The following is a 15,128-nucleotide window of genomic DNA, read 5'->3' as shown; positions in this document are numbered from 1 at the left end:
CAAAGGAAAGAAGCAACCTGCAGTGTCAGCGTGCCCTAGTGGTGGGTTGTAATTTTTAAATTAGGCTAAAATATTCTTTTTAGACCTCTATTAATATTGATATTAATTAAAAAAATGAGCAAACATTTGAAGTAAATTGATCATGCGCTTAAATTTCAATTGAGTATTCTAATTTTTTAGGGGAGATTTTCTAGTATTTATTAACAAAAGTTGTATTGCTTGAAAAGACTGTAGGATGATGCTCCAAAGCTGTTGATACAAAAAATTGAAATGCAAAAAAGTTACAAAAAGCTATTGCAGATATAAAAAAAATATTCTTGAAAATATAACAAAATGGATTAACAATTGCAAGATGGGAACGTTTATTGCTCTGTTTGCTCATACCTTCTTCTATTCGTTTGATGGTCCTTTAATAGGCTCCAGTTGTCTTCTAATAGGTTTCTAATGCTCATTTTTTTCGTCATAAAGATTCTTAACATTGTTGTAAGTTCACATGTTGCTACAAGTTCTCATGTTGTTGACACTTTGGGAGATTCAATTATATAATTTTTTTAAAAATAACTTTTAAATTCTTTAAAAAAACCACTTCAATTTATAAAATAATTATTATAAAAGTTAATTTTCAATTATATTACTATTAGATAATAATAAAAATTCCATTAAATTAATCAAATAATGCGTGAAAGTTTCCAAAAAAAATATCGAAAAAAAGAAAGTTGCAGAAAATAATTTAGAAATGAACTCAAACTCAGCATTTTAAAAACTGATAATCTAGAGTTCAAATCCATTATGGTCGACAAATTGTACCGATTGAACCAAGAACTACTAGTTTGACCCATCTTAAAATTGTTTAGTGGATCAACTTATCACCTAAATTAGACTATCATAATAAATTATTATAAACTTATGACACATAATACATTTTCTTAAATTTTGTTATTTTATAAGTTTTTGTAGTTCAATTACTAGTTTATTAGTTCGATCAATGATCACCCATCAACCTTATATCTTGATCAACTCAATCATGGATTCATTTCTTAAAACATTGCTTTCGAGAAGTGATATATCCTAATTCCTACGTAAACAAGGAATTCTAGATCATTTGCCAAAAATAATAGGGCTTTACAATATGCTTAAGTTGTCAATAATAAAAAAAAATGTTTCAGTTGTTCATAATAAAAGAAACTTAAATATTGTTTTAGTTACTCAATTTGAAAGATATGTTTTTTTTTTAATTCCTCAAGTTTAAAAATATTTTTTAGTTCTTGAATTTTGACATTATTTTTTTAGTCTAACACTTTACGATAATTTTTAACATTTTATAATAATTTTTTTTACTCTTTAGGATAGTTTTAAAATATAAATTCAAGCAGCTAAAATATAAAAATTAATTTATAACACCTAAAAACATGCACCACTATATATTAATTATCAATTCAAAATAAATCACTATTATGATTTAATATAGAAAATCAATCCATTTTTTTGTCAAATTAATTTCAATAACTTTTAAAATGAGTATAAAAATTAGTCTTTCATATCAAAATTAGTTTTCAACAATGCTTAATTATTGTTTTAGTCTCTAGATTTGAAGTGTGTTATTTTTAATTTCTAAAATTTAAATTTTTTTTTCTGAATTTTGACAAATTATTCTTTTTAGTCTCTGACATAATAAATTAATATTTAATGACAATTTTTAACTCAAATTAATTTTTTTAATCGCTTAAATTTACATTTTAAAAATGCAAGTACTAAAAAGCCCATTACAAAATATTAAAAATCATCACAAAGTATCAATTTATTATGTTAGAAGTTTAAAAAATAATTTCTCAAAATTCAGAAAATAAGAAAAAATATTTTTAAATTTCAGGAACTAAAAAACAAATTTAAATTAAGGGACTAAATAAGTAATCAAGCAAAAATAAAAATGCTTTAGTTGTTGATAGACCAAACGAACTAAGCTAAATGACGGATGTTTCAGTGCGCAAGACATTCTGCCTCTTGTCAAGGATGAATCTATGTAGCTAAATCAGATTTTAAAACTACATTATAAAGTGGAGCATTAACATTGAGGAAAAATAAAATCTGAAGTACAACATTGGCAGAACAAGTCACGCGTTATAAATAAAATCAAAATGATAGGGAACAATATTGAAAAGGCATTTGCCAGATCAAATGAAATCTGTACAATCATCAGAAGTAAATACATGCCGCTCTGAATATTTCTGGGTTAAAACAGTGCCCTTTAAGAAATGTATACAATATTAAACTAGCAATACTAACAAAATTGAATTATAGATGGCACTTGTTACAAAAAAAATGAAACTGAAACTTAGATGACAAAATTTGTATGTAAATGATATCACCACTCACCAAGGGAGAGCTACTATAGCAAGTGAGGGTTACTACAGGCTAAGCTAATTTCAACAAGATATAATATGCATGCTATAGTATAAATTACGGCGAAAAAATATTTACAATACGTCTCCCATGTTTAAGAATGACACTTTTTTATCCCCCCAAAATGACTTGATAAAAGTACTTTCTCCTCCCAAAGCATATGTAAAGATGCCAACAATCTGTCCTACGATGGAAGTCCTGCTCCACGAGGCATTTTCTTCGAATATGCTGCCACAAGATTTGATTCAACAACTCAATAGCTAACGAGAATAAAAGTTTATGGCATATGGCATAAATCAACAAATTATTTTTGTTATAACAATCATCAAATTCAAAATTGATTACTATGCTATACGCTGATTGTCCAAAATATCTCCCCTAGCTCACTATTACAATTACCTTTTTTGGCACTTATAGGTTAAATTTGAATTTATTTAAATGTTCAATGAATTAACTCATGGTATAACAGTAATTCTTACCGACAGTCAGTAGTATATCTTTGCAAGCAGTCTAATTATAAAAGAAGGGATATGTAACAAATTATCTAATTAACTATCCATTAAGTTACACAAGATAAGTTAAATCAAAAGAGCAACATTATATTCTCTTGTAATATTCTCTTATTAATCTCTAATATATTATAAAGTGTTAAATGAAAAGGGAGAGATACTACAATAGTTTCACTAAACGGCCGAAAAATAAATTAACAGCATGTCATCCTATAAACTAGAATGGGCCATATTAAAAAATGAGGGATTATACTTCACAAACTAATGACAAGAACCTTGTTTGCATGCAATCTACAACCTGATTCTTTATGATCTATAGTAATTACAAAACTTGATTAAAAGGTCAATTATCTGTAAAGCTCAAAGGGAAATGTTGTTGACTCCTTGCAAAAATATAATGGCAATATAAAGATGAAGAGAGAGAAAGAAAGATCATACAGTCTTCAACATCCTTAAGCTGGTAATAGTGGGGGGCTATCTCCACCAACCACTCTGGCTTCAACTCCGTCACCTGCAATTTGTGTATGTGATTTCAGCTACTGAAACATCCATTGAAAGAAGTCGTGAAACATTTGAATTGGTTAACAGTTAGGAATACCTGTCTCATATATTCCTTGGTTGTGAGTACTAGTTCATGGTATACAACCCATCTGGGAAGAACCTATGAAAGGTAAACAAAGAGAAAACAATGAAATGAGAGAAACGATGAGATTTTCTTTACAAGACCAATAGCAGTCCAATGCACATTAATGCAACATAAAGTTGTTTGATTCTCTTTTCAAATTGCCTCAAATTGGAATAAAAACACGCACACACCAGATTGAATTGTTAGGATTTCTTTAAAAATTTAAGGCTCAAGCTCAGCCACAGATCATACTAAGAAAAAAAAATAGTTCCTTTATGATCATAACAGGACCAGGTTACATCAATATTACAGTTAGTGAAGAAGATATTCAACTCCATAGCACTAAATATCATGCTATTCAAGCTGTTCCTATAGATGATGAAGACTCTCCATAGAGCGCATCCACATTTGAAAATTCTTATATTTTGATGATTCAACTCCTAGGTTAGAATTTTCATTTGGATGTAATTTTTATTAGCTTTATATCAATAAACATTGAGGGTCCTAGGGTTTATCAAGTCTTATGTGATTTTAATTATATCTATTAAATTAATGATGGTTTTGGCATGATTTGTTAGATTCCATCTTAAAACCAATTGACATTAAGTAAAGTTGCACAACATATTATATAAGCTGCAACCAGAAAATTGAGGCAAGCGATGTGGGACTTCCTAACAGACCCCACCACAGATGTTTCCCAGAATGCCTACAAGAACAAGAGAGCCTAATAGAATAGGCAAGAACCAAGATGGGCTATAGGCTCTGATACCATATTAAATTTCATCATAAAATCAATTGACATTAAGTGAAGTTACCTAATAGATATATAAACTGCACCCCGAGAACTGAGACAGGTGATGTAGGACTTCCTAACATTATTATGTTTGACTTTGATATCAAAATTATGTTGGAAAATTTTCTTGAAAATTGAAAACTTTGTAATAGATTCCGTTTGGGCTATATAACTGTAGTAATCTCTAAGTAATAGATTATTCATCAATTAATGTTAGGTTACCTCAAGTATTTGATTATCTATGACCAGTAATCAATTACCTAAATGATTATCACTCTTTCAGATGTGTTTTTTTTTTGCTACTCGCGCCTAAAAAAGGTTTGAAACCAGCCCTTTCTTCTCTCATTCGAAACCAGCCCCTTCTCCTTCAGCTGAGAACAATGCTACTCTGCCCACAGAACTCCCATCCCGGATTGTTTCCTCTATTCCCTTTGTTGCACCAGCTTCAATCATTAATTCGTTGTTCGCACTTCACCTCCTTTGACCACATACCAGCAACAAGCTTGACCCAAACCCGTGTCTCCTCCTTCATCCAATCCTTTAGATTCATCTCTTGCCCCAATCAATTGTCCAAGTACATCGCCTGCACTTGGGCTTCCCATCTCGTTATGTAGAGGTTGTTAAATTATGTATGCATGCTTGCTTGTATTTGCTGTTTAGCTTATTTCAGAAGACAGCATTGTGATGTCCCATCAAGCTGTCTTCTCACTAAAGCCTTGTAATGTGTATATATATGTATGTTTAAAGCAATAAAGCTTAAGCTTGTGAGTAAACAGTCACTACTCACTTAAAATCTAGCTTCAACTTGGCATCAAAGCGGGTTCCATCCGCTGTCGCCGCCGTCGCCAGCCGCCATTCTCTCTGGCGAGACCAGGGTTAGGATCGCCGTGAAAAGCGCGATCCACCCCTGCAAGTCGCTCTGCCATCAGAGCCGCCACGCGCTGTTACAGTCCCGCATGCTTTCCGGCGCGTGAAGTCCACGCGCCGTCGTACCTTCACCGGAAGCTTGCCCGATTTGTCCTGGCAGCTTCATCGTCCTCCCCTGAGTACGTTCCAAGTGTTGTTTCTTGATTTCGGCAAGTCCGTGTGCCAACTCGTGCTTTCCTCTACCTTTTTTTCCGTTAGGGTCTTTATCATTGATCTGAAATGGCTTCTGCTGGCCCTGCTTTCTCTTTTTCTGGAACCCTGACCATCACAACTGCCAGACTCAACTAGAAGAACTATTTGTCTTGGTCTGCTTCAGTTGAGCTGTGATTTCTCGGCCAAGGACACCATGACCATTTGGAGAAAGGTGTTGACACTGTTCCAAATGACAGAAAACCTGAGTGGGAAAAGCTGGATTATTAGCTCTGTGCTGTTTTATGGCAATCAGTTGAGCCAGATGTTTTGGAGATCCTTAGATCATTCAAAACATGTTGTTCCTTTAGGAATAAAGCCCGAGAAATCTTTGCCAATGATATTCAGAGCTTGTTTGATGCAACCATGAAGGTTACAACCCTCAAGCAAACAAGCCATGACATGATTGAACATATAGGTAAAGCATGGGCTGTTGTGGAAGAACTGAAGAGGTTTCTTGGGGGTAATTCGCTGGAGGAAGTGAATAAGAAGCTGGATAAGTTCTACATGGTGCTTATCTTGAGAAGCCTACATTCAGACTTTGATCATGTGCATGATCAAGTGCTTGCTGGAGACCAAGTTTCGTCGATGGACTCTCTCATCACTAGACTACTTCGCGTGCTTCATGTGCTGAAGGATGAAAATCTAGTTGATGCGGTGAAAACATCAGCCATGGTTGCACCTCGTGGGAGAGGGGGAGGCCGTAACAGTAGAGGCCGCAGTGGAAGAGGTGGACGTCCTCAATGCACATATTGCAAGAGGATGGGCCACACTCAACAAAACTGCTACTCCTTGCATAGCTTTCCTGACAAAGTAGCCCAGGTAGCCAAGTCAGAAAAATCAGAGTCTAGGTTTTCTGATGAGGAGTACCAAGAGTATTTAAAGTTAAAATTTGAGAAATCCGGCAGCCAAGCTTCATCTTCCTCTGTACCATGTTTTTCGACAACATATATTGAGGGCGAGCCCTGGTGCAGCGGTAAAGTTGTGCCTTGGTGACTTGTTGGTCATGGGTTCGAATCCGGAAACAGCCTCTTTGCATATGCAAGGGTAAGGCTGCGTACAATATCCCTCCCCCATACCTTCGCATAGCGAAGAGCCTCTGGGCAATGGGGTACGAAGTTTTTTTTTATATATTTCTCAATCAGTTGAAGGTTCTAGTCCTTGGATACTTGATTCAGGTGCCTCTGATCATATCTCTGGTAATAAGTCTTCTTTTTCATCCATTTCCTTTCCCAAAATTCCTCACCTTGTCACTGTGGCTAATGGTTCCAAAGTTGCGTCTCAAGGGAGTGGTCAAATTTCATTATCTCCTTTATTAAAATTAAATTCTGTATTGTTTATTCCTCAATGTCCCTATAATCTGATTTCATTAAGTCAGTTAACTCGTTTAATGAATTGCTCAGTAACCTTTACTGCTAATTCTTTTGTGATTCAGGAACATAGCACGGGTCGACTGATTGGAGAAGGACGTGAATCACGAGGCCTCTACTACTTAGAACCTAACTTTCCTATGTCCTGTTTTGCAACTTCGAAACCCAAACTTTTGCATGATCGTCTAAGTCACCCAAGTCTGCCAAAGTTGAAAATGATGGTCCCTAGTCTTAAGAATCTTCAAGTCTTAGAATGTGAGTCTTGTCAACTAGAAAAACATGTTAGATCATCCTTTCCTCAAGCTGTTCAAAGATGTAACTCGACTTTTTCTACCATTCATTCTGATATTTGGGGGCCAAGTCGTGTTACCTCTTTTGGTTTTCGATATTTTGTAACCTTTATTGATGATTTTTCTAGATGTACTTGGGTTTATTTAATGAAAGACAGATGAACTTTTGTCTATATCTATGTCCTTCTTTAAAGAGATTGAGAATCAATTTGGAAAAACTGTCAAGATTTTTAGGAGTGACAATGCTAAAGAATATTTCTCTCATGATTTGTCCTCCTATTTGTCTTCAAAAGGTATCCTGCATCAATCCACATGTCCTCGTACACCACAACAAAATGGTATAGCAGAAAGGAAGAATCGTCATCTTCTTGAAACTGCTCGTTCCCTAATGCTAAATTCCAATGTTCCTATACACCATTGGGGAGTTGTAGTGCTTATTGCTTGCTTCTTAATAAACAGGATGCTTTCATCTTCTCTTGAAAACCAAACTCCTCACTCAATTATTTTTCCTCATGATCCATTGTTTCATGTCTCTCCTAAAGTGTTTGGGTGTACGTGTTTTGTTCATGATCTCTCTCTTGGTTTAGATAAACTCTCAGCTAAGGCCATCAAGTGTGTCTTTTTGGGTTATTCTCGTCTTCAAAAGGGTTACAAATGCTACTCTCCAACCACAAGACGATATTATATGTCTGCAGATGTAACCTTCTTCGAAGACACACCCTTCTTCTCACCTTCCATGGATCACTCTTCTCTCCAGCAAGTCCTCCCAATTCCTTCTCCTAGTCCACTAGATAACTCTGACCAAAATGTTAGTGAAGACCCATCTTCTCCACCAAATCCAACTGAAGTTGCTTCTCCACCTCTTATTACCTATCAACAAAGGACAAGACAAGGTGGTTCTACAGTGACTGAGCTTTCTCCTCGTGATTCTCAGCCTTCTCCAACCAATCCTCAAACCATGGATCCTTCTTCTTCCACTTCCTCTCATCACTCTGATTCAGATTGGCCCATTGCCATCAGGAAAGGTACTCGGTCTACTCGTAACCCTCATCTTATTTATAACTTCTTGAGTTATCATCGTCTGTCTCCTTCATACTCTTCCTTTGTTTTCTCGTTATCTTCTCTTACTGTTCCTTCTAATGTTCATGAGGCACTTAATCACCTTGGATGGAAACAAGCTATGATTGATGAAATGAAGACTCTTGAGAATAATGATACTTGGGAACTTGTTACTCTTCCTCTTGGCAAGAAGACTGTGGGTTGTAGATGGGTATATGCAGTCAAAGTTGGCCCTAATGGTGAGGTTGATCGGCTTAAAGCTCGAATAGTGGCCAAAGGCTATACTCAGATATATGATCTTGACTATGGTGATACCTTTTCTCCTGTAGCCAAAATTACTATCGTTCGTCTGTTTCTTGCTATGGCTGCCATGCGTCACTGGCCCCTCCATCAGCTTGATATAAAGAATGTCTTCCTCCATGGTGATCTTGAGGAGGAGATTTATATGGAGCAACCTCCTGGGTTTGTTGCTCAGGGGGAGTATGGCCTTGTGTGTAAGCTTCATCGATCTCTCTATGGGTTGAAGCAATCTCCTCGAGCTTGGTTTGGTAAATTCAGTAGTATTGTTCAACTTTTTGGGCTAAAACGTAGTGAAGCTGATCATTCTATTTTTTACTGCCATACATCCCCTGGGAAATGTGTGTATCTAATTGTCTATGTTGATGATATAGTGATTACAGGGAATGATACTACTAAGATTGTTCAGCTAAAAGAGCACTTGTTCAGCCATTTCCAAACCAAAAATTTGGGATATTTGAAGTACTTCCTTGGTATTGAAGTGGCTCAATCAGGAGATGGTGTTGTGATCTCACAGAGGTATGCACTTGATATTTTGGAGGAGACAAGCATGCAGAATTGTAGACCTGTTGATAGTCCTATGGATCCAAATCTAAAGCTCATGGCAGATCAAAGTGAAGTTTATCCTGACCTTGAGAGATATAGGAGACTTGTGGGAAAACTTATTTATCTCACCATTACAAGACCTGATATCTCATTTGCTGTTGGAGTGGTTAGTCAGTTTATGCAGAGTCCTCATGTCAATCATTGGAATGCCGTTATGCGTATTCTTAGATATGTAAAGAGAGCTCCTGGTCAAGGATTGCTATATGAAGACAAGGGTAGTACACAAGTATCTGGATATTGTGATGCAAATTGGGCTGGTTGTCCTCTTGATAGGAGATCTACATCAGGATATTGTGTTTTCATTGGAGGGAATCTTATCTCTTGGAAAAGCAAGAAACAAATTGTTGTCGCTCGATCCAGTGCAGAGGCTGAGTACCGATCTATGGCTATGGTCACATGTGAACTTATGTGGATTAAGCAAATTCTTCAAGATTTGTAGTTTTGTGAACTGTTGTCCCTCCCATCAAGCTGTCTTATCACTAAATCCTTGTAATGTGTATATATATGTATGTTTAAAGCAATAAAGCTTAAGCTTGTGAGTAAACAGTTACTACTCACTTAAAATCTAGCTTCAACTGAGGTATTTGGTCCTCTCACAATCCTAATCCTCTCTACGCTTGTATTTTAAATTATGAGCATTTATCTCCCTCCTATTTCTCTTGTCACCTCATTTGTCAGTTGTGCTATTCTCTTCATGGTTTGAAACATCCCCCTTAGGCCTGGTATGACATTACAGTTCTGCCTTGCTACAATTGGCATGGCCGATCACTCTATTTTCTTCATTCATTCTCCTGAAGGCCATTACATTTGTTGCCTATGTTGACAATATTGTCATCACTAGCGATGATGAGGTTGGCATCCAGCACCTAAAAAACCATCTATACCGTCAATTTCAAACAAAGATCTGGACCCTCTCAAATATTTATTGGGAATTGAGGTTGCCTAGTCCCATTTCGGTGTTGCCATTACTCAAAATAAGTATCCAATGGACCAAGACAAGACCAATATGCTCGTCTGTTCTCTGGATGCTCCCTATGACCCTAATGCTAACCTTCTTCCAGGTCAAGGAGCCATTGAAAGACCTGAGAAGGTATCGACTCCTAGTAGGCATCACCTTTGTTGTAAGTGCAGTGGGTTAGTTTCTGAATTCCACTTGTGATAGTCATAGGATGTTGTATGCATTATTCATTACATAAAAAAATGCACCAGGTAAAGCATTATTATATGAGGACAAAGGCAAAGCAAAGATCACTTGTTACTCGAACTTGTTACTCTAAGGAGTGGGCAAGGTCACGTTTACAACAAAATTTGGTTCAATTTATTTGAATTGTTTATTAAAATAATACAACACAACTCTTTTGATGTTAACTAGAAATAGGGAAGGGAGCAGTCCATTAAAGCAACAGATGTTATCAGCAACATAAAAGACAAGTACCTGAGCCAGCCCCGAACTAGGATGTATGTGAACAGTCTGTGAATGTTTAACAGTTCGATATGATCCATTCTTTTGAAGCCGTGCAGAGTGTGGGAAAAACCCTGCAACAGTTAAAATTAGATTCAGTACACTAAAAAAATCTGCATTGCAAGAAATTATTAGTCTTATAAGTTTACCAGATGTAATGGATTTCTTGATGGCATCTAAATCATTAGCATTTGAAGTTAGTTCAATCTCAACCCTCTCTAAAAGACCTGCCAGTTGATCACGAATATCCCTAGCCCGTTTCATACTCCTTACCTGAACATCAAAATAACAAACAAATTTAGAATATTACAGCAGAAATCAATGCCCGGATGCATAAAAGCATTTTAACAGAGGAAAGAAGACCAAAGTATCAAATTGTCACAACCATAAATCATTATCATTTCACTGACAGATCATTGTTGAAATAGTTCATTTGTGATTGAAAGTGACAGGGGAACTAAACATGGACAGCATTGTCATAAGCTCACATATAAGTTCTAAACTGGTCTTTTATGAAACAAATACTATCAGTAGAATAAATTAAAAAGTAATAAAAGAAATGGTAAGATATCCTTCCAGAAACCCAAAAAAGAAAAAATAAATCAATAAAAAGAAAAGGACTAGTAAGTACTAAGTACAACTTCACAAAACTAGCTAATCTCTTTGCAAAAGAAAACCCACTAAAGTAGCTATCAACCTAACACGACAAAAATTTACCACAAAAGCATCAAACATCTCCGCAGTCAATAAGGAGAAGATGGAGGTAGTTTTTTTTTATGGTAATAATAAATTTTACAGTCTTCAGATTGTCCAAAATTTTCCAAGATTATTATATTTAAACTCATATGTTTTCTAAATGAACTAACAATTAAACAAAATTAAATTTAGAAATAGTTAACTAGAGTAACATTTCTAAATTATCACTACTTATTGTACTTAACCATGTACAGACGTGTGTACTACTTTCTTCCAGCACTTTTCACTAAATATGGACGCACCAAATACTGGGTTTGTAGTTTGTTAGACAAAGACCCATACCTGTATATAATTCTCATAACACCATTGCGTTGAATAATTGGTCTCCTTCCATGAATTGTAGACCTGAATAATAATAATAATAATAAGGTTCAGTAAAAATCTAGACTGAAGAAACACCAATTATCAATTATAAACAAATATGCAATCCAATGATAATCTGGCCATGTCCTACCCAGGTGAAAAAGTAAATACACAACAAGCACAAAATAAATATTCAATCTATAATTAGATCAACTCAATCTATAATTAGATCAACAATAGAGTCTAACATTTCACACAAAGGAAATATGGATATAGATAAGATGATAACCAACAAAATACAGAAAAAAAAAAAAAGTCAGAAGAGACAGAACCTTTAGCAGCGCCATATGGTCTCCCACATTTCCAGTGTGAAAATTCAGCCTTGCATTGTCTGCATGTACTTGTTTATCTTTTGGACGGTAAAATATTGAGTTTCCAACCGAAAGCATAGCAGCAATAGAAATGATATCATCTGAACACTTGTAATTTTCTGAAGCCACTATCATTTTTGACAACATTGGATCAAGTGGGAACTCTGCCATCCGTCTACCCACCTTAGTTAATTCACCAAGCTTATTTAACGCACTTAATGCAAATAGAAGCTCCAAAGCTTTCAATAAGGCCTCAGCAGGTGGAGGATCCATAAAATCAAAGTTCAATAAGTCATGAATACCAAGACTTTTTAAAGTCAAAACTACATTTGCAAGGTTAGTCCGCTGTATTTCTGGTACAGTGTTATCATCCAAATCATTGTGATAATTGTATGCAGTATACAGTCGGAAGCACTTTCCAGGACCCGTTCTTCCAGAACGACCAGCTCTTTGATTTGCTGAAGCTTTTGAGATGGGAGTTACTAGCAAAGACTCCATTCCTGTTCTTGGATTATAACTTTTCATCTTACAGAATCCTGGATCAATAACATACTTGATCCCATCAATTGTCAATGACGTTTCTGCAATATTAGTAGCAAGGACAACCTTTCGTGCCCCTTCGGGAGTGGGTTCAAATATTTTAGCTTGTAGTTCAGTTGGAAGGTTGGCATATATAGGGCATATTATTAACTCAGAAATTTTAGTCCCCAAGCCTCTAGTTCGATGCTTCAAGATTTCTTCTGCCGTTTCAATTTCTTCTTGACCAGTAAGGAATACCAATATATCTCCAGGAGGTTGAGTGACATGGATTTGAAGTGATGTGACAATAGCTGCATCTAAGTAGTCAGCTTCTGGAGCTTTGGTATAGCTTATTTCAACAGGATATCGTCTCCCTGGAATTCTGAATATTGGCGCAGAATCGAAGTAATCACTGAATTTCTCTGCATCAAGTGTAGCACTTGATATCAGCAGCTTGAGATCAGGCCGGAAACGAGCAATATCCTGTAACAAAAACAGAGTAAGCAACCGTTTTAATCCCTGAATATATATTCCACTGACACATTTTACCTTAAAACTAAGGAAATTCAATTAAGTCCCTGAAAGTTTAATTCATCAAACACATTAATCCAAAATGCAAAAAAATTGTGCAACTTAAGTGATGATATTAACATAGGGACAAAAATGATAGTATGTGGTTAAGTTTAAGGACTTAAACAACTAAAAATTTATGGGACTTATTTGAAATTTTTGTAGTTCAGGAACTAATGTGACAACACTATATACTTCCTGATAGAAACCTTAGTAAGGAAGTGGGCCTTGATGAGAATGTTAATAGGCCCAAGGTTTGGAGAGTGTATACGAGGAAGAATGGAAAAGGGAAAAAGAATGATGAGGTGGCAAAGGATACATCAAAATAGTATATAAGTAGTAGTATTGAGCAGTAGTGGGCAGGAAAGAATTCTGTTATTTGGTAGGGTCACTGAATCAGTGATTTGGGATCTGGTAGTACACTATCAGATTATTATCTTTTATTCCTTCAGCTGTTGAGATTGTAATTGTCCTACCATAATACAATTCCACTATTTCATCCATTTCTTCCCACTGTTTTTATCTGTTATTTACTGTTTTATTCATCTTTCTCATACTTAATTCCACCAATTGGTCCGACCTGCCGGATCAATACCCCCTGAAACCAGAAATTGTAAATGCCAAGGAAACCCAAAATGGGAGAGCGGATTGAAGCTTTGGAGACACAAATGGGTAACGTAACAACGACGTTGCATGACCTCGCTCTGCAGATGCAGCAACATGCTCAACAGATGCAGCAACAGAGTGTAATTCTTACTGAGCTCAGCAAACAGATCAGTCAGAAGGGAGTGTCGCCAGAGGGCGAAACTTCTGTTGGTGACTCAACTCAGAACGAGTCTCGCCTCGTCGAAAAGAAGGTCAAACTTCCGGTGTTTGAAGGGGAAGATCCTGTAGCGTGGATTACGCGCGCAGAGATCTATTTCGACGTGCAGAATACTCCTGATGAAATGCGGGTGAAGCTGTCTCGTCTGAGTATGGAGGGCTCAACAATCCATTGGTTTAACTTGTTACGGGAAACAGAGGATGATCTTTCGTGGGAAATTCTGAAGAGAGCTTTGATTGCGAGGTATGGTGGTAGAAGATTGGAAAATCCGTTTGAGGAGTTGTCTACCCTCCGTCAGACGGGAACGGTAGAAGAGTTTGTCGAAGCATTTGAGCTGCTTTCTTCTCAGGTGGGTCGTTTACCGGAGGAGCAGTACTTGGGTTATTTCATGAGTGGCTTGAAACAACCGATTCGGTGGCGGGTGCGAACGTTGAATCCGCAGAATCGTATGCAAGTGATGAGGATGGCCAAAGATGTTGAAGAGGAACTGAAGGAAGAAGACGATGAAGGAGATCGTTACTATGGGAAGAATCGTATGGGCCGTAGTGAGCCCAATAGGCTGCTGTCTAAATCTCGAAATGGGTCTAACCCGATCCACAAAGATTTTACCCGCTCTAATTCGGGTGGGTACGCTCCAAGTCAGAAAACGGGTTCTACCGGGTCAAATACAAATCCCACGTCCTCAATGAATTCAACAGGACGAAAAGGGGAAAATGACCGTCGTACGCTGTCGTCGGAACGGTGGAAGGGAGTTCGCGGCGTTCAGAGTGATGAAATAGCTGAACGAAGAGCCAAGGGGTTGTGTTTTAAGTGTGGAGGGAAGTACCATCCCACGCTCCACAAGTGTCCTGAACGAGCAATGCGTGTTCTGATTTTAGGAGAAGGGGAAGAGCTGAACGAGGAAGGGGAAATTGTTTCTCTTGAAGCCACTGAAACGGAGGGAGAGGGAGAGGAGACAGAGGCGGAATGCAATCTGATTGGAGTGATGGGTAGCATGGGGGAGTATAATACGATGAAGATTTGTGGAAAAATTGCTAGTATTGATGTGATGGTTTTAATTGACAGTGGAGCTAGCCATAATTTCATCTCCCCAGAAATCACTACAGCATTAGGGTTATCTGTGACCCCTATGGCAGCTAAGAACATCAAGCTAGGTGATGGTCATAAGGTTCTTTCAAAGGGAATATGTGAAGGAGTTCAAATTGATTTGGGGCCCCAAGTTTTTCATGTGGATGCGTTGGTGTTAGAGCTGGGAGGTT

General features: G+C 36.8%; 1 protein-coding gene across 2 annotated transcripts in view; it reads right to left on the bottom strand.

Annotated features, from left to right (window-relative positions):
• Window positions 1-2,162: 2,162 nt before the first annotated feature.
• LOC100809559 (pre-mRNA-splicing factor ATP-dependent RNA helicase DEAH1) overlaps window positions 2,163-15,128 on the bottom strand; it is a 39,978-nt gene continuing 27,012 nt past the window's right edge. The window contains exons 22-28 of one of the 2 annotated variants that reach the window (XM_006581940.4): window positions 11,919-12,959; window positions 11,566-11,628; window positions 10,677-10,800; window positions 10,501-10,601; window positions 3,508-3,570; window positions 3,348-3,420; window positions 2,163-2,628 (exon numbers count right to left, since the gene is read on the bottom strand). In XM_006581940.4, coding sequence (XP_006582003.1) covers window positions 2,585-2,628; window positions 3,348-3,420; window positions 3,508-3,570; window positions 10,501-10,601; window positions 10,677-10,800; window positions 11,566-11,628; window positions 11,919-12,959 — 1,509 coding nt within the window. In that variant the 3' untranslated portion in view covers window positions 2,163-2,584. Of the gene's footprint in view, window positions 2,629-3,347; window positions 3,421-3,507; window positions 3,571-10,500; window positions 10,801-11,565; window positions 11,629-11,918; window positions 12,960-15,128 lie in introns of both variants that reach the window. The other variant, XM_041016619.1, reaches the window with a different exon arrangement.

The sequence above is a fragment of the Glycine max genome, chromosome 6, assembly GCF_000004515.6.
Source record: "Glycine max cultivar Williams 82 chromosome 6, Glycine_max_v4.0, whole genome shotgun sequence".
Taxonomy (NCBI): domain Eukaryota; kingdom Viridiplantae; phylum Streptophyta; class Magnoliopsida; order Fabales; family Fabaceae; genus Glycine; species Glycine max.
Note: the sequence above shows the minus strand (reverse complement) of the source record. Positions and strands in the feature narration are given on the sequence as shown.